This window comes from Monodelphis domestica, chromosome 2 (genome assembly GCF_027887165.1).
Source record: "Monodelphis domestica isolate mMonDom1 chromosome 2, mMonDom1.pri, whole genome shotgun sequence".
Taxonomy (NCBI): Eukaryota; Metazoa; Chordata; class Mammalia; order Didelphimorphia; family Didelphidae; genus Monodelphis; species Monodelphis domestica.
This window is the reverse complement of record NC_077228.1, coordinates 191,443,724-191,466,628: the sequence shown is the minus strand read 5'-3', so window position 1 is coordinate 191,466,628 and position 22,905 is coordinate 191,443,724. Positions and strand designations below refer to the sequence as shown.

Sequence of the window (22,905 nt, the reverse complement as noted above, 5' to 3'; positions counted from 1 at the left end):
GCTTCTTACAGAGTACAACACAAACATAGTACAGAGGAAGATGAGGAGAGAACAAGCACTAACCACTTGGAGGAACAGGGAAGCCAGGAATCAGGACCTGACTTAAGCCTTTGAGAAAAACAAAGATTCTAAGAGCATAATGCAAGAATGAGGAATGTGCTTGTACACATGCAAAGAGATGGAAGATGAAGGGTCAGGTTTGAGGACCAGTGTCAGGGTGAACAGAATGTTTAGATCATGAAGAAAAATTGTTGGAAAAAAGACTGGAAAAGTAGGTAGGAACTAGTCTATAAAGGTTTTTAAATGCTAGGAGGCAGATTTTATATCTTATAAGCAAAGGAGAATCACTAAATTTTTGTGAGTTTAAGGTCAGACATATATTAAGAAGATTATTTGGTAACTTTGTAGAGAAGGCATTAGAGACAGGAGAGATTAGAAAGAGAGCCCTGTGGCTCAGGACAGCTGATCTGAGATGTAGTGAGGGCCTGAATTAGAAGTGGTGGCTATGTGTGAGCAGAGAAAAGGAAGATGTAAGATATTATTATGAAAATAAAACTGATAAGACTTGTACCATAATGTATATGAGAGGAAAGAATGAATTTATGAAACCCAGGTATGCAAAGTATAATGGAACAATAAACAGAAACAGAGAAGTTTGGAGGAGGAAATTATTATTAGCAAGGAAAATATCGAATTCCATTTTGTTTTAAACATCTTGGGTAGCCTAGGCTACACCCATCTGACAGAACCAAGAGATGCCACATCTTATATGAGGAATAGCAAATAGGTCAATCTAGTCAGACTGTAGAATACATGACAGGACATAGTGTGTAAGAAGTCTAGAAAGGTGAGAAGAAATGAGATTATTAAGTGCTTTAAATGCCAAGCAGAGAATTTTATGTTTGATTCTATAGGTAATGGGGAGTCATTAGAGTTACTGACTAGAAGTGTAACACAGGCAGATGTTTTAGAAAAATGATTTTTGGCAGCTGGATAGAGATAGGACTAGAGTAGGGAGAGAGACATGGCAAGAAGACCAATTTGGTGGCTACTATTAACAGCCCAGGTAAGAGTTAAGGATAACACCAAAGTTGCAAAACTACATGACTAGGAAGATGGTGGTACCCTGTATAGCAGTAAAGAAATCTGGGAAAAGTACAAGTGTTAAGAAAAATTTGTGTTCAATTTTAGACTTTTTGAGCTAACATTCATTTCAAAACATCCAACAGGTAGGTGGTAATACAGGACTAGAGTTCAGGAAAATAAGGATAGATAGATAGATAGGTAGATAGATAGATAATCAGCATAGAGGAATAACTTAATTAGGGGGTCTGATGAGATTATCAAGAGAAACAGTAGAGGTAGAAAGAGAAGAAAGATTAGGACAGAAACTTCAGGGATATCTACAGTGAGCGGTTGGGTCATAGAGGAAGATCCAGTGAAAAAGAATGAGGAGTGTTCAGACAGGAACTGGGGAGGGCATGTCAGGAAAATTCCAAGATGAGAGAGGATAAAGAAGATGATCAGATTGCCAATTCTTAAGGGAGGCCAAGAGGGATAACGACTGAAAAAAAAAAACCACCAATATATCTGGGAATTATGAGAGCAGTAAGCTACAGGAGAGAGTAGTTTCAGTTCAACAGTAAAGTCAGAAGACAGGTTTAGAAGGGGAAAAAAAATACAGGCATGAAGCGCAAAAGATTTTTTTAAGGAGTCTAGCTGAGAAGATGAGAAAAGTTGGTAGGTTCCAGTGAGGTATTTTAGAATGGGAGAGACTTGGGCATATTTTAAGTGGCATGAAAAAAACCAATAGATAGGCAAAGACTGAAAAAGAGTAAGAATGACAATGAGGTAGAAAACAGGAAGATCAAAAGTGGAAGAGATCAAAGGTGCATACAGGATCTTTGAGGAAGATCCAGCAACAAGAATGAGGAGTATTCAGATGGATAAGAGAGGAGGGGAGGACAGTATCATGAAAACTTCAAAAGGAGAGAGAATATAGATAAATAACCAAGCCTTGACAAGAAGGGCCACTTCATCAGAGGCTGGCATCTTTTTCTTAGTTTGTGAAAAGTAAAATATGTTCAGTCTTTGTAAAGTGAACTTATGAAATGTGGCCATTTGCTAATTACTTAAAGATATGGCTTTTGTATTCTTTACAAACTTATTTGAATACAATTCTACTGAATTGAAATTTTCTACTAGAAGACTCAGAGAAAGAAAGAGCTTAGTATTAAAGGACAAAGCACCTGTGTCACCAATCTCTTTTTGTGTCACCATTTTCTTTAGCTCTCAGTTCCCTTGGTTACAGTTGGCCTGCTTTTTGTTGTTCTTTCAGAATATTTTTTATTTCAACCACTTGTGAGGAAAAACTAGGCTAACAAAACCACACTGAAAAATACAAGTCTGGATGTTCCTAGGTTAAGGCAGAACATATACATATTAAATATGTTGCCACTTTACAACACACAGTTAATTCAAAGAATCCTTATATGGAAAATCAGAACTACAATGAACCTTGGGGATCTAGACTAATTTTACAGCTAAAGAAATCAAGTCCAAGAGGAATTAAGTGACCTACCCTAAAGTCCACACGGCTCATTAATGGTTATCATATATAATCAAGAAGTAGGGCCACCAAAAGAGATGTTTAACTCCATATAGAAAAAGAACCACTGTTCAGAGTTTATAAAAAGAAAAAAGTCTACAACATTAAAAAAAGCAAAATTAGAAATATTTTATAAAACCAGTAATCGGAGACATCCTTTCTCCTTTTTCTGTTCTGCTCATTTCAAAAAGTGAAATAACTGCTTCCATCTCCCTCCTCCTAGTTTTTAACTGAGAAGTGCAACCATCACCCTGTCCTGCACAGATGAAGCCTGCAAACCGACTTGTGAGCAGTGAAGATATGGTCTTGGCACTGCCTTAATGAGAGAGTCTGAAGAGATCTTTAAAAAAGTCTATTATTGACCTGCTTTTATCTTTTCCAGTGAAATGCTATTTCTTCAATAGTATGCCCATAAAGTATGAAGCACAAGACAGAAATTTCTTTGAACACATACTGTGATTATTTAACTTCTTTGCCACAGCTAAATATGTTGAAGATTGTATCACAAAAGATTACAGAAGATATTTTTGCTGAAGTTTTTAAAAATCTCCTTTTATTTTGTAGGGTGGGGTACAGCTCAAAGTGGGAATGTGGGTCAGGATTTCTGTGCTTTTTTATAACTATATTTTATTATTTCAAAAGTTTGCATTTTGTGTTTTGCATTGTGAATTTCTGTAATTGTATGTTTTGCACTTGTATTTGTGAAAGTATGTTTTCATTGAAATTTTCTTTTCTTTGACTTATATACCTAGTGCAGGTTAACATAGATAAGGTATATCAATAAGAATGGGATAAGATAAGCATAAGATTAAGACTATTTTGGGGGGGAAATATAATAATAATAGCTTTAGAATTATATAGAATAGCGAGCATATGGGAGAGATTTTGTATTAGAAATTGGGTCTTGTTATATTAGTTTAGAGAAAAGAAGTAGAGAAGCTGGCTTGAAAAAGAATTAAGAGTTTGAAGCAAATCTAAGTCAAGTTTCAAATGGTGACTGTGTGTGTGAGGTTCGCAGTTGGCAGTCTCTCTCTCTCTCTCTCTCTCTCTCTCTCTCTCTCTCTCTCTCTCTCTCTCTCTCTCTCTCTCAGATAGAAGGAAAGGAGAGAAAGACCTGAAGGATCTAAGTGTTTTCCTCTCCTAACTTAGGAAACACTAGTGACTATTGTTGTTTTAACTCTGAGAAGACCAAAGAAAGACTTGGTCTTTGTTTTGGACTCTGAATCTGCTGCGGCTCAGAGTCCTAACTTGGTTCTTGCTGAGGCTCAGACCCTAGCCTTTGTTATTTTTATAAGATGAAGTTAAGAATTATAAGGATAATAGTATTAGTTTATTTAGAATAGTAAAAATTTGCATTAGTCAGATCAGGAAGGATCAGTGTAGCTTGTGGAAACAGGAGAAGTGATTACTTGCAGAACAAGAGAGTTTTATTTGGGTGGAGTTAGAATCCCTTTGAGTGAGAAATCCTTTTTATCCTTATATTTTCAATAAATATTTTATTTTTTTATAACAAGAGTCTCTTTAGCATCCTTGTGCCTGGCCCTGAAGAGAAGTTCACTTATAAGCTTCACTTCACTGATATAAACTGAAAATACTTTGTAAGCACAGCAAGCAGAGTATCTAAAATCAGTTTATAATCAATAATCAATTCATTGCTTTATTATTTTTACAATTCTTGCTTTTATTTTTACAGTTTGAAGGATCTTGGAACAGAGAAAGAAGACATGGTCAGTATATCAAAACCTATTCCAGCAAAACTATAATTGAGCAAGAGTAGTCTTTAGCAGCAACTTAACAGTGTCTCTTGTTTCCTGTGGTCTAACTTTGGCCTGATAATGAATAGCTGCACTTTTAACTCTGAACAAACTTGGGAAATAAGGATGGCAGAAAAGAGAGAAAATACCATGTCAGTCTTTACTTTCAAAAAGAATTTCATATAACATGTAATTGGTAATAAATAAACATTTTAAAAAGGTATTTCAATAGCAGCAACATCACAACATCAAGTTAAAATATTTTTGAGCATGAACCTGAGCTTAACTTATGATTTTGAAAGTTTTTGCTTAATGCAAGAAAATCTGAGACAAAAAAGGTAGAAAAACACGTAAAAATCAAATCATCCTCTATAACGTGAGTAAATTAACATGTTTTAAGTAAAATTAATAATATGGCCAAGTTGTACTTTACCTGTTTTATATATAATTCATGTTACATTAACCTCTAGCATAATTAATATTTATAGTACATGTATGAACATTTTAAGGAACTTGAAACATAGTAAGGGAGGCAGTATGGTCTACTGTAGGTATCGTTGGGCCAAATTCCCTACAGAACAAGAGCTAAGAATGATTTTTACATTTTAAAATAAATTTACTGTATTTAAAAATGTAAAAATCATTCTTAGCTCTCAATCTTACAAAAACGGGCAGGAAGTTGAGATTTGGTCCTCTGGCTAGATTTGGTATAGTGGAAAGAGTATGATAACATAATAGGATAATATAGAATCATTTTAAGTGGAAAATATTTATAGGAAATTCCAGTACTATAGTTCTGTGTAGCTTCCCAGATTAGAATCTGTCTTAGACCCTTTTTATAACTACATACTATATCTATATGTATATATATAAAACTAAAAACAAAATGAACAAAAATGAATGTGACATATACCCTGAAATATGTACTTACAATGTATATTATGTACATACTAACTTTAACTATATAAAACCATATGAAGATAGTTGGAATATAGTAGACAACAAGTTGGCTTCAGAGTTAAAGTCCGAGTTCAAGTACTACCTCGGATTCCTATTAGCTAAGTGATTTGGGACAACTGTCAACACACCAGCACTACGGAGAACCCTCTAAGACTTTAACATCAGAACAGCAGATATGCTTCAGTTCAGTGAGTTTCCTCCCCAGGAATACCTGACACCAAGGGTTCTTAGTTTTTTGTCATGGAACTTTCTGGCAAGCTAGTATAGCCTATTGACCTCTTCTCAGAATAACATTTTTAATTACAAAAAAAAAAGATATGTAGAATTATAAAGGAAACCAATTCTACTAAAATCATTATAAAATGTAAAAAAAAAAAGTTCACAGATCCCAGATTAAGAATTTCTGTCATATATTGGTAAAATAAGGGGTCAGCCTATTAAAATAACTCCATTCCTCCATAGGATACTATTTAAGTAGGGTATCTATAATGCATGTATGTATTTATATGTATGTATGCATGAATGTACATTAATAATAAACAGAAGCACACTGGAAATTATAAATCATTTAATATTAAGTATATACATGAATATAAATATATAAACATACATATGCACATACATGCATAGAAGTTTTTGAAAACTTCTTTATGATCAAATGCTTATATGAATCTGTAGTTCCCCTCATGTACTAGGCACTATAATTCTTAAAATATACAAATAGAGGGATTGGGGTTTGGACCAGGTGGAAAGAATTAAGCAATAAAAAGCTTACCTTAAGGCTGGTATGAGAACGGGGTTGACTTAATTCTTGGAATTTCCAATGTTCTGATCCTGGTGTATCAACTCCTTTCTGAGTATCAGGGGTAAGCAGTCCATCTCCTGCAGGCAGTGGGAAGATTCCTAATGATATAGGGCGTTGTTCTTTTCTGTTTTGGGGGAGAAGGTAGAGATTTTATTAATACAATTAATTAAAAAGTAATGAAATTAGTTTTGTGAGGGGGCAAATGGTTTCTCTGCTCAATTAACAATTAGACCTAATGATTTTCAATTAAAACTTATCACCTATGAGCACAAAGAACCTCTATGAAGACTGAAGAATAAATCCAAGTTTTCTACCATGTGAATATATGGTGGGGAAAATAATAGGTCAGAAAAAATCCTTCTTGACTACATCTGGTTTTATTGAAGAAACTGTCTGATAGTATGGTCTTTATAGTGAAAATAGTTGTTTTACTTATCTTTTTTTTTTTGGTGAAGTTAAGCTTCAGAAGCAAATTCTAATCCCAATTTCTCACCCTGATACTCCTTGCTGTTATACTTGAAAAATCTCAAATGTAGAACATTACTATGGCCTGCTCTTCTTGGGCACAGATTCCAATGCACCAGATATTTTCTTTTCTCTTCTCCTCTGTCAAAAGGGCCTAATTCTATGCTTCTTTATCTGCACTTAGATGCATAATCAGTTTAATAAATAATTTCTCACCATCATATTAATGAGAAACAATTATTTAATTATCTAACTGCATTTACATTTAAAAAGGACTTTGTGGAAGTCAAGACCTGAAAACTAATAAGTGAATCTAATGATGGGATTTTCAGGAATCATGAAGAGGTTTTTCAGGTAGATGAACACTACTACATCAAGTTGTGCATATGGCTTTCTAAAGGTAAAGCTAACTCCAGTTATATAGCTAAAGCTCAGTTACCAATTACCAAAATAAACATTAAAGCATATAGTATTATAGATTCTCCTTTTCTTTAAAAATGATAAATGAAAGTGAAGCTAAATCCTACTCCAAAATAGGATATTACTTACGAACAGTATTTATTTTCTGGAATTTCTCTTTTTCCTTTGAAGATAATACTACAGTAAATCTCTCAAATTAAGGTTCATGATTATATCATATTAATTTAGTACATTAATTATACATTAGGGACTTCCTTTAACTTAAGATAACTTATTTCTATGTTGAAATGGTATGCTCATGAACATTTTAAATGGACCGGAGAGTAAAATGTGGTAGGAGTCAGTACCAAATTTCTCAATCTTCTAATTCCAGATCAAATGAGTTAATACCTGGGCCATAAGAATTGCAATACAGAAGTAGAAAGTTCTCATTCCCCTCCAAAAAAAATAAAAGTTAAGTATCCACTAGATGAAAACAGGAAGAAAAGTAATATGTACTAGAAAACAAGAATCTAGTTTATCTAAACCGTTTTAACAGTTTAAAAAATTAACTCAAAGTTTTATCATTTTGCTGAAAGTCTCAAAAACAATTGGCATGTTTTTTTTTTAAACGAACAATGGGGTTCCAAAAATGAAACAATTCTTCTTAAAATACTTTGATTTGTGGAGCCCTTTATGTAGCCCAAAATGGGAGCTACTAATATCATTACATCATCAATTCACAAGAGAGAAAAGATGGAAGATCGGCTGAGTTCCCAAACAATATTGCTGTAAAGAATTTAAGTCATCTCAGAAACAATAAGGTTTTTTAAAAAGTGGCATTTTGCAGTACAATCAGAAAGGATTAACAAACAGACAGCCAATATCCAAAGCATTCATCTATGTAAGGATGAGATCAATGCTTTTAAGGATTCTTTGCATCAAAAAAACACATGAGGATAAATAGAACTCTATGCTATATATAAGCAGTCAACTCTTCATTTTTTTTCAATATTTGCAGTATTTTCCCCTTTCCTACTTAGAAAAAGAACTGAAATCAAAAAGGCAACAAACACACAGCTAAGTAGAAAATGCTTATCTAAGATTCTATGAGACTCAATTATGAGTATCTGAAAAGTGCTAAACAAGTATTTTACCTAGGCTTTGACAAACAATAGATTTGAAGGGGGGAGGGGGAGGCATCCTGAGCATTTTAGTGTCTTAGATCATGCCCTCAAGTCCCGCCTAATTTTATGATCTTCATAATTATTAAGGAATATTATTAAGGTAGTCAAGAATATACGACTGATGCTTCTAAGGGTAGCATGAAGTAGAAGAAATATCACTGTTCTCACAGTCAGAAGATGTGAGCCCTTAACTATATGACCTTGAGGCAAGTCACTTAAAAGCTGTTTCTTCATGTGTAATATGGGGTAAATAATAATCACTATACATACATAACCATAAAGACCCAATTAAAGAAAGAGAGTTGAGGCAAAAGACTACAAAATGCTAAAATATTGCCATCTTTATCTATGAGTAGAAAGTGAATGGATTGGAAAGGTGTAAAAAATTAATTCAAAGTTTTCTCATTTACTCCATGATAAAGGGCTCCACAAATCAACACCCCAGTTATGTTAGGGAGTTAAGAGGGGCTGAAGGAGAATTTGATTATCTATATCCAAGAGGTATAACAGATATTTACACCCTTTGAATATGGAATCAGAGAATCTTGCCCTTCCTTATAATTTTTGTCAGTATACATCTTAATTGTTCTTTGTTCTTTGAGGGGGAACAGAAACCCAAAGATGATATAATATATATAAAGGTGCCTTGTAAAGAAGTACTATAATAAACATTATCATTATTATTATTATTATTATTATTATTAGCCATTTAGATGTATTAGATACCATGGACACCAATTATACTTATAACCCTGAGTAGCTGGGTCACAAATATATGCTACTCTTTACAAGGGGAAGAGGCAAGGCAAGTGAACCACTGGAAATCCTGGAATAATAACTTAAAACACCAGTGAATGATAATGGTTTTCTATGAGTCAACCTAAAATATTTAAATATTTAAATAAGCATTAGGATGAATCACAAATAGATGATTAGACAAGTTACCAAACTGAATAGATTAAATAGATGAGTTAAACTAATTAAACAAATGAGTTAGTAAACTAAATGGTAACTAGATCAATAGATCAAAGACTGATAATATAACATTCAGATTTCAAGTAAAGAATTTATATAGAGGTCTCTCATATCATTCTTGTGGACAAGATGGAGAAATGTGATTTACATAATAAAATTAGTTGAATTCTGAAAAGTTCACTACCTGGACCAAAGTAATCATCAATCAAGGGAAATTTCTAATAGAAGATCTAAGGGATCTGCTATTTAACAATTTATCAATGACTTCAATAGTCACGGATGCCATACTTATCAAATATGCACATGACAAGAATCTGGAATAGATAACACATTCAAGGACACTGGAGCTTTAAAAAAAAAAGCCAATGTGCTAGAATAATGCTTTGAACCTAATAAGACAAAATTTAGTAGGAATAAATGTAAAACTATGTACTTGAGTTTGAAAAATGAATTTCACAAATGTTTGATGAGAGAAGTATGATTAGACAATGGCTCATGTAAAAAAGGTAGGGGAGAATTACTGAACTGCAAAATCAAAAAATAAGTTAAGAGCATGCTATGGCTGTAAAAAAAAAAAATCTAAAGTGATCATAGGTTGTATTGAGAGACACAGAATCCAGAATAAGGTAGATGGTAACCCTTCTATAGGACAGGTAGGTAGCACAGTAAATAGAGGACATATATTAACGTAATCCTGATTGCCCTAGATCCTCATCTATAAAATGAACTGGAGAAATGGCAAACCACTCCAGTATCTCTACCAAGAAAACACAAAATGGGGTTACAAAGTTGGACACCAACAACAAATCCCAATGTACCCTGATCAGAGTATTTTATTCTGTTTTAGGTATCAGATTTTTAGAAGGACACTGGCATTGTTATAGCATTTCCAAAGAAAAATGACCACAATTGCAATAAGGGGATTTGATAGGCTGAATGAGGAATGTTTTTCTGAGAACACGGAAGGAAGCACATGTCAGTTATCTTAAAATATTTGGAGGTTTGTCAAATGAATAAGGAGTTAGGCTTATTTGTTTCATCCCAGAAGCCAAAATTAGTCTTGATGTAGAGGAAATTTTCCCAATAATAAAAGCTTTTCAAAAAATTTCATGCAATGGATAGGCCAATATGGCAGCAAAGGAAAGTGATCAATGTTGGAAAGAATATGGCAAAATTAGGACACTAACACACTGCTGGTAGAGTTGTAAATTGGTCCAACCATTCTGGAGGGCTTTAAAAGATTGCCTGCCCTTTGATCCAGCCATACCACTGCTGGGTTTATACCCCAAGGAAATAATAAGAAAAAATGCTGAGTGAAAGGAGCAAAACCAGGAGATCATTGTACACAGAGACATTATGGCACAATCAAATGGAACAGATTTTTCTACTAGCAGCAATGCAATGACCCAGAACAATCCAGAGGAATTTATGAGAAAGAACACAATCCACATCCAGAGAAAGAATTGTAGGAGTAGAAACACAGAAGAAAAACATATGATTGATCATGTGGTTCGATGGGGATATGATTAGGGTTTTGATGTTAAAAGATCACTCTATTGCAAATATGAATAATATGGAGGCAGGTTTTGAACAATGATACATGTATAACCCAGTGGAATTGCTTGTCATCTCTGGGAGGGGGAATGGAAGAGGGGTAGGAAAAATAATGAATCACGTTAACCATGGGAAAATGTTCTAAATAAAAAAAAATTTTAAAGATTACAAAAATGGCTGTCTCTAGAAGCACAGAATACCTAGACAACCAACTAAAAAAATGAAGTGAAACAATTAACAATTTCAGGAAAGTTGCAAGATATAAAACAAATCCATATAAATCATTAGCATTTCCATCAATTATCAACAAAATCCAGTAGGTAGATATGGAGAAATTCTTTCTAAAATAACTACAAGTAATATAAAATACTTGGGAGTTTAACTGCCAACACATACAGACAGGTATTAAATGTATATATATACACATTCACACAAAATTTCAAACAACTCTTTACACAAATAAAGACATTTAAACAATTGATGAAATATAAATTGCTTATGGGTAGGCCAAGCTAATGTAGTAAAAATGACAATGCTACTTAATTTACTTATTCAGTGTCATACCAACCAAACTACCAAAAAAAAAATCAACTGTAGGAACAAAAAGTCAAGAATACCATGAGAATTAATGAGAAAAAAATGGGGGAGGGGTCAAAGAAGAGGGCCTAGCAGTACTAGATCCCAAACTATAATTACCAGAACAATTTCTTTCTGGGTAAGAAATATCAGTTTATTAGTGGAATATACAATATACAGATGCAAACACGTATAATTGCCCTCATCATCTTGATAAACTCAAAGATCTTGGCAACTGGGCAAGAACTCACTAATCAACTGTTGGGAAAACTGAAAAGTGTTTTGGCAGAAATTAAGTATACCTACATCTCACACTGTAGGTATAACAAGACAAGCTCCAAATAGATGCATGATTTAAGTATAAAGAGTGACAATAAACACAAATGAGAGGAGTCTAAAAGAAAGTACCTGTTATATCTATATAGTAACGGTTCATAACCAAAACAAGAGAAAGAGGCTTATAGAATATAAAATGGAAAACTTTGATCATATACAATTGTAAAATGTTTGCATAAACAAAACCAATGGTGCAAATATTAGAAAAGAAGTAGGAAACTGGGGGTGGGGAGATGGCTATCTTTATTGCAAATTTCTCTAATAAAGGTCTCAGTTTTCAGAAACATAGGGAAAAATAAGAATCTTTCCCTAACTGATAAACACTGAATAAAAGAACACAAATAGGTAGTTTTCAGAAGAAGAAATCAAAACAAATAATAGTCATAGTTAAAAGTGCTCTAAATCACTAATAATTAGAGAAATACAAAATAAAACAACTTGAGGAACCACCCCAAACTTATGAGATTAGAAAAATGATAAATGCTAAAAAAACTGTGGGAAAACAGGTACATTAATGCATTGTTGGTAGAGTAATGAAAGCAATTTCAACCTAGTGATACTGATAATAGGGTTTTACTCCAAAAAGATCAAATAAAAAGAAAGACCCATGTGTACAAAAATATATTTATCAGCTCTTTACATGGTGGCAAAGAACTGGAATCTTAAGTGGGATATGAATGTGATGGAATATTACTGAGTTATTAAAAAAAGAAGATAGTTTTATTTTATTTTAATTTTTTTGACATTTAAATTTTATTGAAAACATTGTTGTCCCCGGATAAAGCTGGGCCAGAATCACCTCCACCCAGATAAACACACAGCCAGGGGCAAATAGATATATGTATGCACACAACACAAAGATATGACTACATGTATATATATATATGTACATGTACACATTTGGTTTTAGAGAGACATACTTGTACTCACCCATACATACATACACACACATACATATATAAATATATATACATACATACATGCATACACTAAGCCATCTTGTGGTATGCCAGAAAGAGTCTTGGGTTCCAATGCCAACTCAGACAAGAAGATAATTTTAGAAAAGCATGCGAATACTTGTATGAACTGATGCAAAGCGAGAACCATGAAAAGGGTTTATGTTGTAAAAGGCAAACAACTTACAAAAACTTAAGAATATTGATCAATACAATAACCAGTCAAAATTTCAGAGAACTCATAGTGAAATATGCTACCCACCTCAAGGATGGCCTTAAAGGGTAAACTGAGGCTTAAATTTTTTTTTTTTTAATTTTTGGGCATGGACAATATGGAAATTTGTTTTGCTTGCTTTCTTAATTTGAAAGAAGGGTAAGGAGAGTTGGGAGAAAATTTGGAACTGAAAATAAAACTGAATTTAAAAAATAATGGGAGGGAGTTGGACTAGATGTTCAACTAAAATCCCTATCAGCTCTTTAAATTTAGTATGAAGCAGCTACGGCAGCAATGGGTTCCCCTTTTTCTGTAGATTTTGAGGCAGAGGGTGGCTGATTATTTGGCTGGGATGTCTGGATAAAATAACCTGTGAGTCAAGGATTCTGTGACACCTGAGATATAAAAATATATGTTTCTTAAAACTCTCATTCAAATTCCTCCTTGAATTTCACTACCCCTAAGAGGAATAATCAGACTAGTTAGGGTCTGTTGGGGATCTCAGTATTAGCTTATTTGTCAGTGTACTTGAAAGTCAAGGGCAACAAAGTTCAAAGGAAGGAGACCAGAATACAAAGGAGTCTTGAAGTAATCACATATGATCATTAGTTAAAAGAATTGGGAATATTTAGGGAATATTAGTATAATGAAGGGTTAGTACACAGGAATTAGATTTGTTCTTCTTGGCACCATAGAATAAAATTAAGAGCAATGGGTAGATTAGAAACCCTAGCAATAAAATCAGGAGTGAAGCAAGGAAGCCCCATTATCACCAGTATTATTTAATATTGTACTAGAACTGTTATCTTTAGCAATAAGAGAAGAAAAAGAAATTGAAGGTGTTAAAGTTAACAATGAGGAAACTAAACTATCACTCTTTGCAGATGATATGATGGTATACTTAGAGAACACTAGAGAATCAACTAAAAAACTAATTGAAATAATGACTTTAGGAAAGTTTACAAGATACAAAATAAACCCACATAAATCATCAGCATGTCTATATATTACCAACAAAATCCAGGAGTAAAGGAAAATCTTCCTAAACTATTAAAACTATCCAAAATTACAAGGTCTTTAAGGAAAGGCTGAATGACCAATATATATGCTATGGAAAAGAGTGCTACAGATCATTATAGATTATCTCATCAGCTCCTTCTCTCCAGCCCCAACCTTCCCCGCCCCCCCCCCCCATTCTTCCTCTTTCCCAGGCTTGTAACAGTGACTTTATCCTCCTTTACTCATTATCCCTGACTCCATATGTCCAATCAATTGCCTGGTCTTGCTATTTCTATTTCTGCAGTCACTCTTCAATCCGATTCATCACCTCTTGCCTGGACTACAATAGCCTCCCTCCTCAAGAGTCTTCTTTAAGTCTCTCCCGCTCCCCAGTCCATCCTTCATACAGCTGCCAAAGTGAATTCCTTAACTAAAGAACTGATAAAGAGTCAATTCCCTTTATTCAATAAATTCAACTTCCTTTCGGCACTAGCATCAAAAATAAACTCTTCTTGGGGTTTTAAAGCCCCCCTTTTCAACATGTCTAGAATTTATCTTTCTAGAGACATTATATAATTTACTCCCCTTCCTTCACTCTACATTTCATTCATGCTGGCCTCCTCTACATACTTCACACCCTAGACTTCATCTCCTTTATCTCTGAGCCTTAGCACTGACCATCATCCCTCAAGACTGGAAATCACCTCCTTATCTTAGAATAACTGTTTAGTGCAACCAAGTACTACTTTCTCCATGAAGTTTTTTCTAATATTCCTGATAATGCCTATCCTTCATCTTTTCTCAACTTTGTTATACTTAATTTCCTTGGGTTTATTGTGTATTCATACCTGAGTTCCTTATAACACTGTAATCAGTTATAGTTCCTATTCCTATCCTGCCTGTATTATCTATATTTATTCTGTATATATTTGTAGATGTTATCTCCCAGGAGAGGAAAGTAAGCTTCTTGATAGCAGGAATTCTTTTTTTTTTTTTGCCTTTATATCACCAGCACTGAGCACAGTGCCTAAAAGAATACAGGTACAATTTAATAAATTCTTGTTATTCAACTGACAGTTGGGTACAAGTTGGCTTCTGAAACCTCCCTTCTGTTTCTCAAATTATGTGATTCCTTATTTCCCTAAGCTCATGCAAAATCAGAGCAAAATATTTAAAATAAAAATGTGAAAAGGAATTTTAAAATATGTATTTCACACTAAAAAATTAAGAAAATGTTCCAGTTCTCTCTGAAACTACACTTAAATACTGCTTATGCAAAGTAAAAGAAGTTATATGCTCTTCAGCTTTTTTACTATTATCAAATCTGCAAAGGATCTGCTCTGTTAACAGAGACTTGGTTGATAACAGCAGGCTGCCAAAGAAGGAAATGATTCAGAATCAGACTACCACTTCATCATAATAATATCATGATATATTCACCTTCTTTTTATAGTGTCCTACACTTTGGAATAAAAATCCAGAACCCAGAGATTGTGCATTTTTGAAACACTATAGCTTTCTTGAAACAAAATGGCTTCCTTAGCAGAATTAAAGAATTCCAAAAGGATGAAAGATGATATACAACATATTCAAATGAATTAAAAGTATTGAATTTAAAGTACCTTACCTAAAATATCAATTTTATGACATCATGAATATTCCATTTCATTTTCATGGACCATATATAAAAGTGATTTAGAAAATTTCATCTTAAATTGGAAGCATAATGTGCTTCTTTGAATCATCTTCCATTACAGTTCCCTAGAGTATGCAGAAATAGTTTAATAACTATATTTTAAAAGATCAGACTTTATGAAACTCCAATAGTTTTAATTTTTTTCTTTTACATGCTTTATGCTTACTTAAATGCTAAACAAAGGGCAGCTGGGTAGCTCAGTGGATTGAGAGTCAGGCCTAGAGATGGGAGGTCCTAGGTTCAAATGTGGCCTCAGACACTTCCCAGCTGTGTGACCCTGGGCAAGTCACTTAACTCCCCATTGCCTAGCCCTTACTGTTCTTCTGCCTTGGAACCAATACACAGTATTGATTCCAAGACGGATGGTAAGGGTTTAAAAAAAATGCTAAACAGTTCAGAAAAACCACTGACAACCAATTTCTAATAGTAACTTTTTTACTATGTTTAAGTGTGCGTAAAATAACTGACAGTTTAAAAGTCAATGACAAGCTAGAGTATCTGCTTCTTTACAAAAATTTATTTAATCAGGGGGCAGCTGTGTAGCTCAGTGGATTGAGAGCCAGGCCTAGAGATGGGAGGTCCTAGGTTCAAATCTGCCCTCAGACACTTCCCAGCTGTGTGACCCTGGGCAAGTCACTTGACCCCCATTGCCTACCCTTACCACTCTTCTGCCTTGGAGCCAATACATGGTATTGACTCCAAGACGGAAGGTAAGGGTTTCAAAAAAATTTTTTTTTATTTAATCTTAAGTTGAAATATAAGTACATTTTTAAAAATTCAATTCTAACAATCACTTTCAAGATATGGAAACTCCTTGAGGCTAAAGTTTATTTTTTATAAATAATGCAATTATCTTTAATATTTTTATTTTTAAAAATCACATACAGATACAGATTCTGAAAGATCCGTGTCTGTATAATAATGATTTCAAGACTACTGATGCAATATTTTATTAGCTTTTCAAGCATTTTCACACATATCATTTTTGTCCATCACAACACTGTTTTCCATCACAACAATCATTTGATTAAAATATATATTAACACCATTTTACACATAAAGTGAGCTAAAGAGTTAAATAGCTTCCCCATTGTCACATGGCCAATGAGTTAAGACTTAAATCCAGAACTTCTGAGTACTAATCCAATGCTCTCTCTCCTATCATATTTTCAATAATCAAGTTAATTCTAATGTCAAATAGATAGCAAGCGACCCTTGTGTGTGTGTATTACAGTCAGCTACTCTCAGTTCTTAATATACCAATTACAACAAGGCCTGTTTCAAAAGTCTAAGGAGTCTAAAAATTTACTGGAGGCCAAGCATAAGTCAGCAACTTTTTTATTCAACTGAATTAAAATTTTTAATGTAGGCTTTCTATACAGTATGTTCAGTTACTTTTTCAAAAAATCTAAAATTCAAAGTAATTAATATAATATTCAGCATGTTTTCTAAGAGCATAGTAGAGGGGCTTTAAAATATGGAGAATAAGAATTGAGTTTCTATTCATGGGCTAAAATACTTTAGTTTCATAAATAATATGTTCTATAAATTCTTAATAATATCGATTTGAAATAAAGAACTAAATACCACCAAGAACTTATTATATAAATGTAATTTCTGGGCTTTAAAGACAATTTAATAATTTGGGCTATGAATATATAATCACAAAAGCCCTTAATTGAATGGGCACTGATTGTTTCTAAATGGATTAAATTCACTATTAGGATACTTTGGGTAAACTTTTCTTTTGTTTGAAATTTAACTATCAATTAAAGCTGCCCAGACAAAACAAGGAAAGGGAGGGGAGTTAGTTTTATTGGAGCTTTTTTTAAAGCTAAAAGGTAGACAATGGTTTTGGCTCTGTTCTATTAGAATGAACAGCAGCCAACGTAAAGAGATTACCAAATAACACTCCCCAAGCCACCACCCCCACTTCCCAACAAGCATGAGCATTTGCCACCCAAGTCTCTACAAAGAAAAGAAAGGATAACATCTGACAAAACAACAGTGAATAGGCTTTATAAAGCTTTCACAGCTTTAATGCCTAAATAATGAAAAAATGAATCTTCTGTATAAAAATATTTCAAAATCTTTTCAGTTTAAAAGTCTCCTTTTTTCCAAATGAGGAAAAGAATTGATTTGCTGATTTCTATGAAGAGTAATATGAAATAATAAGCCCAATGATATAAGAATTCCCATCAATCCATACAAAATACACCCCCATGTTTGGGGCGTAAGTTTCAAAATCTAGGATCTAAAAGCTTAGGTAAAGGGTTAGGTGCTTAATAAGAGACAGCATAAACTTGGGTTGCCTGACTCCATAACTGCTCTCCTATTCATTCACTTTGCCATTAGCCAGTTTCCAAGCACACGTTGTCCTTGTACTCACGTAGAAGCCCAAAGTAAACATTATTTCTTTCTTCCGCCATTCAGTTGCCCACAAAAAGCTTTCTCTTTCTAGGTCCCAGCTCCTAATCACTTTACCCACAAACAGGGCGCCTAGCTTCGGGCCAACCCCCATTGTTTCATTCTGCAAGCTAAGGAATACAGCAGAGAGCAGGCAAGCAGGAAGAGGTGGGGGTAGGGGAAGCCCTGCTGCTACCGCTGCTGCCTCCAGAGCTAAGGACCAGTAGAGGAAGGACGGAGGCAGGGCTGGATGGAGGGAAAGATGCCCAGGCGGGCGGCAGAGGAGCACCAGCAAGGGGAGGAGGAGAGTACCTGAGTATCCTGGGCAGGTTCTGCGTCAGAGCTGGCACACCAGTAGAAATAGAAAAGTGCACAAGCAGCAGAACAGAGAGAGACACCAAGATAGCAGAATTAATGACCACCGCCCCGCCAACGAAGCCAAACACAAATAGCAGCATGCATCCAGGACTCATGGCGCTGTGCTGGCATGGTGACCTGTCGCTGAGAGGAGCGAGAAGGCTACAGAACAAGGGCCACTGGGGGATCTTTGTAGTGCAAGTTTGTCATTCAGCCGCGGCCACAAAAACAATGCCATCAGCAGCTCTCCACTGGGCTCTGCAGCGGCGGCAGCGGCGGCGGCAGCGGAGGCAGCAGCGGAGGCCGAGGCAGCGACTCCCAATCAATGACATCACCCTACACTCTCTCCACCTCACAACCATAGAGCTGCCGCTCTGAGCATCTGTGCAGCAGCCGCGGGAGACAGCCAGCTTATTAACTGTTTTTCACCCTCCACGAATTGTCCTGGCTTAGTTCATTGGTCACACGGCCTGGTGATCTACATAATTTATTCACGATTCCACATGAACCAGATATCCAGTTAATAACCCTTTCAAACCCATACCGTGGCACCAAAAGCCAGACTAAACACAAAGTTATTTTCAAACTCCCACAAACTTGAGGATAACTAGCCCCTCTCTCCGAACCCCCCCCCCCCAACCTCCTAGCAAGATTTTTAAAATACCCAGATATCTCAAAGCTGCCCTATATGGCCATCTCATGATTTGGCCTTTTAATAGTCAAGGCTGCTTCCATTCTTTTCTACTCTGTTCTCTCCCACAGCATTCCAAGCATAGAACAGAACTTTCTGAATCAGCCTGACTGTTCTAGGACTGAAGAACACAGCGAAACAGAAATAAATAGATGCTTTTGCCCATTTTCAAGGCAAAATGCTTAACAAAGCTTACCTAATTCTACTATGAGTTGTGGATTCTAGTTGATCACTCCCTGATAGCTGATGAAGTTTTGTTTTTTCTAAGTGTTCCATATAATTATGGATCATCTATTTAAAAAAAAAAAGAAAGAAAAAAACATGAATTAAAATGAACATTACTCAGAATTAAAGTATACACTATATATAGGAATTTCATTTTTATACAATTTCATATTTATATCTGAGGACTACTCAGTGACATGCAAATAGCTATTAAAAATAGACATTTTTAAAAGAACAAAAGAATATGCAGATATGTAAGTTTAGGAATGGCACTGTTAGTGAAACCAACATCTTTTTAAATATATCAAAACACTTTTCATAACTGTTTACATATTATTTCTACTAGATTTCAAACTTGATAGGCAGTTAGAAAATAAGAATAAGGGAGAGAATGAAAGGTCACTGGTTAAAAGCATAAAAACATTTTTTGGAAATCCACAGAATAAATTAAGAAACAAAGAGAGTTGTAGAGGAAACATATAAAACCTGAAATAAGCCAGTCTCCTGATGTGATTTGTCACCAGTCAGACAAAAGGATAGAAGTGTAAAAATCATTTCCAATTTAGTATGTACAAAAAATTATTGTACATATATAGCTTTAACCTGGTTCTATGGGAGATAAAATCTCATTTCTAATTCAAAGAAGAAAAAAATTAACTTCATTAAGATATTTTTAAAAATATGAATTGTATACATTTCTCAAGTGATTTTGAAATATACCTGTCTCTGACTTCTCAGGTCATGAAATAAAATTTTAGAAAAACTGTACCCAGAATATTGATTAGAACCTTAAACATACAAGGTAAATTCTAAGAAATGTGAAGTGTCCAGTATGATTTAAAAATAATCTTCAACTTTTAACTTAATGAAAAAAATGCACAAAAATGCAACATGTATTTCAATTACATGCTTAAAATTTTTTTTTTACTATAGAAGTCTCATATTGAAAAAAAGGTAGAAAGATTTAAAAAATTAGGACCATGAGACTAACTACATTACGATGTTTGTGTAGTGTGGCAAGTAAAAATTCCAAGAGGCTGGATACTGGGTACAAAAAATCAATTTATTGATTAGGCTAAGCAATAACCAGTATTTTCAGCATCTTGACTCATTCAATACAATTTTGGAAGATTTTTATTGAGTCTTTCCTAAGTCATCTAATTGTTATCAAATAAGGAAGTAGGCCAATATTATTCTCTAGTCCAGGGGTCTCCAAACTTTTTACACAGGGGGCCAGTTCACCTTCCCTCGGACAGTTGGAGGGCCTGACTATTAAAAAAAATAAAACGAACTATGAACAAATCTGTATACCATTGTCTGGGATAGCGGAGGCTGTAATGCTAGCTGTGATGGGCCTGTCACACCTTGCACAGACCCATCACTGCCACCACTATAGGGAGCAGCAGTATAGCATACACAGTGCGGAATCCCCTCCCCCAGATCACTGCTCACCGTGCTGACATCTTCCATTGTGCAGCCACATAATCCTTTGCATGGTGCCTCGTTCTCATTCAGTTACTCTCAGAACAAGGCACCATGCAAAGGATTATGTCACCGGAAGTAGTACTTTACATGAGCAACTCTGCACTTTGCAGCGCTACCATATACAGTGCTCCTCTCACTGACCACCAACGAAAGAGGTGCCCCTTCTGGAAGTGCAGTGGGGGCTGGATGAATGGCCTCAGGGGGCCCCATGTGGCCTGCTGCCTAGTTTGGGGACCCCTGCTCTAGTCCCTCCCTAATCCTCTCATGAAGATGGGAAATCATATGCCTAATTATAGGATTCCAATAGTGAGATGTAAAAATACTAGATTATGCCTGATTCAGAATTATTTTCTCCAATTCATATAAATGGGAGATTCAAAGGTATTGTCCTACTGCCTCTCCCCCCCCCCCCCCACATATTTGGCTACACCCAAAGCTGTTTACAGTAAAAGATCAATCTTAGATTCCCAATCCTGATTATCCTAATTTTAGAAGCCATGCTGGTGTAAGGAATGTGAGTGTATTCTTTGAATTGTTAGGACAAAGGAATGAGGAAAGAAGTTAAAAAAAAAAAAGACCAAGCCCCAATTAGAAATTAAATTATACAAAGCATTATTTAAAAATAAAATTATTCTATATTTGTAATAAATCTCAAAATTATCTTCTCAAAAATATTCAAAATCTGTCTGCAACTGTGATATGAGCTGTACTTTATCAAGTGCAATTTACTGATCAAATCACAATTTTCTTTTGAACTAGTAACAGTAAAGCCCTTGTTTTATTGACAAATCAAAAAGTGGCACAAAAATTATCCAAAAATCCATCATGCCATTTTAAAAAGAGAATACTCTCACAAAAAGGCAAATGGGCGTAGAGGGTACTAAAGAGGGCAAGAGGAAAGCATTTAATGCTTTAAAAATACATTGAAAATACTAGAAAATAGTTACAGCATTTGAGTTTAAAAGATCCTTTTTATCCTATAAAGAGGCAATATTTACAGTCACTTGAGTTTTTTTGGAGACCTTGTGTCCAGCAAACCTTGGAAGTAAGTTACCTACTTTCTAGCAAATAAAAGAGCAGCTAGGGAGAAACTTTCTAAAAGCATAAGGGAATGGATTATAATGATATCTGAGTTTAGACTGGGTAAAAGTTTTAACTATTCTCATCTAAATCTACTGTAGTACTAGTCCTATCATAACCAAAACACAATTAACTTTAAGTGTTACCTGTAACAGTCAAAATCTCAAACAATATTGAGTTGTAATTTAGAACTTGAATGGATATGAAAGACATTAGAAAAAAAATTTTTTAAATAAAGCTAATTCTTCTTAGCAAATTTAATTTAGTTAACTGTTAGTTAAGTCAATCAGCTGATGTGATAATCAACCATTTCTTGAGCTTCATACCGGAATTAAAAATGGTAAGATTGGATGTTTTTTGACTCTTAAATAAAAGAGGCAGGGAATTCCTCCTTCATTCCTCATTATTAATACCTATTTTCTACAAATACAGTAATCAACCAATAAGCATTCATTAAGTGTCTCTGAGCTGGGCACTGATAAGCACTAGATTAAAAAATGAAACAGAGGTAGAGATAGGTTCTTCCTTCCTTCCTTCTTTCCTTCCTTCCTTCTTTCCTTCTTTCCTTTCTCCCTTCCTTCCTTTCTCCCTTCCTTCCTTTCTCCCTTCCTTCCTTCCTTCCTTCCTTCCTTCCTTCCTTCCTTCCTTCCTTCCTTCCTTCCTTCCTTCCTTCCTTCCTTCCTTCCTTCCTTCCTTCCTTCCTTCCTTCCTAGAAGCTTGTGGATTACATGTGGACACATACAGATAAGGAATTACAGGGTAAATTAAAAATCCTTGGGAAAATCAGGTGAGGTCCCTGGCTCTTAAGCTGGGCCTTGTAAGGAGCTAAAGTATCAAACAAGTGGAGGTAATAAGGGAAAGCAACCAAGGCACTGCTAAAGCATATACATCCTAAGTTCAAAGGAAAGACCTCTTTTCTACAATTATACCAGCAAAGTTCTCAGCTACTTATCTCTGAAATCAGAAATGCCTTTTTTTGGGAAACTTTAACCAAAAGCAATTGAAAAATGGGGAATTGAAGAATATCCTTTTCAAATGGTTGGGTCCAGGTCCCATTTCTTTTTTTTAAACCCTTACCTCCCATCTTAGAATCAATACTCTGTAGTGGTTCCAAGGCAGAAGAGCAGTAAGGGCTAGGCAATGGGGGTTAAGTGACTTGCCCAGGGTCACACAGCTA

General features: G+C 34.8%; 1 protein-coding gene across 4 annotated transcripts in view; it reads right to left on the bottom strand.

The window, feature by feature from the left end:
* Positions 1-22,905, bottom strand: part of SPAG9 (sperm associated antigen 9) — a 226,480-nt gene that overhangs the window by 77,461 nt on the left and 126,114 nt on the right. For 2 of the 4 annotated variants that reach the window (XM_003340183.4, XM_001363821.4), the window contains exons 4-5: positions 19,135-19,229; positions 6,098-6,251 (exon numbers count right to left, since the gene is read on the bottom strand). In XM_003340183.4, coding sequence (XP_003340231.1) covers positions 6,098-6,251; positions 19,135-19,229 — 249 coding nt within the window. Of the gene's footprint in view, positions 1-6,097; positions 6,252-18,202; positions 18,880-19,134; positions 19,230-22,905 lie in introns of those variants that run through there. The other 2 variants (XM_001364067.5, XM_007481864.3) reach the window with 1 other exon arrangement.